The sequence below is a fragment of the Priapulus caudatus genome, unplaced genomic scaffold, assembly GCF_000485595.1.
Source record: "Priapulus caudatus unplaced genomic scaffold, Priapulus_caudatus-5.0.1 Scaffold519, whole genome shotgun sequence".
Lineage (NCBI taxonomy): Eukaryota > Metazoa > Priapulida > Priapulimorpha > Priapulimorphida > Priapulidae > Priapulus > Priapulus caudatus.
Window position 1 is genome coordinate 20,608 of NW_014577580.1, and position 2,317 is coordinate 22,924.

A 2,317-nucleotide genomic window follows, 5' to 3' on the forward strand; every position below is an offset into this window, starting at 1 on the left:
AACGCAAATACCACACACACACACCACACACCCAACACACCACACACAACACACCACACACAGCACACACACACACCACCACACACACACACACACACACACACACACACACACACACACACACACACACACACACACACCACACACACACAATCACACACCCCTCCAACCACACCACACACACACCACACAGCACACACACACCACACACACGCACACACACACACACAGCACAAACTACCTATTTTAAATCGCAGCTTAAAAATCTATTTTAATCGCAAATTAAAATCACTGTTCTGAGTTAGCTGGAATTCATATCGCGCTTAAATAGATTTTTAAGCGGCGATTAAAATAGGTAGGTTTGTGTGTGTGTGTGTGTGTGTGTTGTGTGTGTGTGTGTGTGTGTGTGTGTGGTGTGTGTGTGTGTGTGTGTGTGTGTGTGTGTGTGTGTGTGTGTGTGTGTGTGTGTGTGTGTGTGTGTGTGTGTGTGTGTGTGTGTGTGTGTGTGTGTGTGTGTGTGGTTATTTGCGTTACTTATATCTATAGGCGCGTATTCTATTCATAGATCGTGGCCTTCCATACCTCACGCACACGCACACGCACACACACGCAGGATATATAATTTTACGCTGCCAGGGTTGAGGACAATGACACGCTAGACCGTCCTCTGTGAGCAGCAGTTAGGACAGCATACTAAATTACACTCCCTGCCTAGAAGGGTACCCAACATAATCATTACGAGAACGCTGTCAGGTTCCCACCCAATCGTGGGCCATTTTTTATGAAGTGATTACGTAGTAAAAATGTTAGGGTCGCTGTATAAAACGACATTGAAGGAAATCCCCGGGGAATAAAATTGATAAGTGATCTTATATGCCACCGAGGTCACTAATAATTAGTTTTAACCTGACTATCCAATCCCAGCGTTAATAGCATGCAGAAAAACACGATTGCCCACAGAGGAGAGACGGCGAGATGTGTGATAACTTCAGGGTAGACGATAAACGCTAGACCAGGTCCTGCAGAGAAAATATATTATTTAACTCCTGAAATAATAATACATTTGCGATTATTATTATCCACACTCGTGTAAATGTTACTCCTTCAGGTAGAGCCACGACACATAGTGCCGGTGCATTACGTTTGTACCGATACAATACTTCCCGTTTTATTAGTCTCGCAAATCAACAATTCATCGTAATTTATTTTCACGAATTACAAGATTATTAGTGATCTGATTGGATCTAGTATGTATTAGTAATGAGTCGCTTAGAGCATGATTTGGATGCATGACCACAGTGCGTATATATATCATGTATAATTAATTGTTATTAACAGCGTTGTCCAATAGACAATCCCAAATTAGCATACAAACAAAACCACGAATGTGTAACGATACATCAAGGTGGAACTCTGTTTTTTCATACCCGTAATTTATCGAGTACACTAAGTAACATATGCAACCATCCGTGGGATGGAAATAAAATGCAGACCTGTAGCAACGACGTCTTTAACTTCCAGGTTGGTGATTTCAGCCATGTATCCTAGAGCCGTGAACACGACCAATCCAGCGAAGATGCTCGTGGCACTGTTAATGATTGGTACGAGGTAGGCCTCCCTGAAAGTAGACATCACACACCAATCAAGCATGTAATCAAAATCTACTGTACAATATTTAAAAAATATAGCAAAATCGCAATTCAACATCGGATATTTATTTCGGATAAACAAATTATTTCTTCTGTCAAAGCAATTTTAAGTATATATGCACATAATCACATGTAACACGTGTTGTGAAGAATACAACAATAAAGAATCTGCCCAGAGTAGACTGAGAATGGAGCCGTGTTTACAACGAAATCGGCACCCCAGATGAAGATAGACTTCCGAGATATAACATATAGGCCAATTCGATATTGATGCGGTTTACAGTCGTTGGCAAACAAACAGAGCGTGAGAAAATAAGAGTCAGATAGAAAGAAGAAGAAAGAAAGAGAAGAAGAGAGGAAGAGAGGAAGAGATGAAGAGAGGAAGAGAGGAAGAGAGGGGGACAGCTAGGGATGGAGGGAGGAAGATCCCGATCGAGCGAGCGATAGCAAGCGAGAGAGAGAGAGAGAGAGAGAGAGAGAGAGAGAGAGAAGAGAGAGAGAGAGAGAGAGAGAGAGAGAGAGAGAGAGAGAGAGAGAGAGAGAGAGAGAGAGAGAGAGAGAGAGAGAGAGAGAGAGAGACGAGAGAGAGAGAGAGAGAGAGAGAGAGAGAGAGAGAGTAGAGAGAGTAGTAGTACGTACGTACGTACGTACGTACGTAGTACGTACGT

At 42.6% G+C, this 2,317-nt stretch overlaps 1 protein-coding gene across 2 annotated transcripts in view; it reads right to left on the reverse strand.

The window, feature by feature from the left end:
* The window catches only part of LOC106811247 (sodium-dependent proline transporter-like), a 43,037-nt gene that overhangs the window by 15,687 nt on the left and 25,033 nt on the right, over positions 1 to 2,317 (reverse strand). For both annotated transcript variants that reach the window (XM_014814803.1, XM_014814804.1), the window contains exons 8-9: positions 1,494 to 1,618; positions 907 to 1,019 (exon numbers count right to left, since the gene is read on the reverse strand). In XM_014814803.1, coding sequence (XP_014670289.1) covers positions 907 to 1,019; positions 1,494 to 1,618 — 238 coding nt within the window. The remainder of the gene's footprint in view (positions 1 to 906; positions 1,020 to 1,493; positions 1,619 to 2,317) is intronic.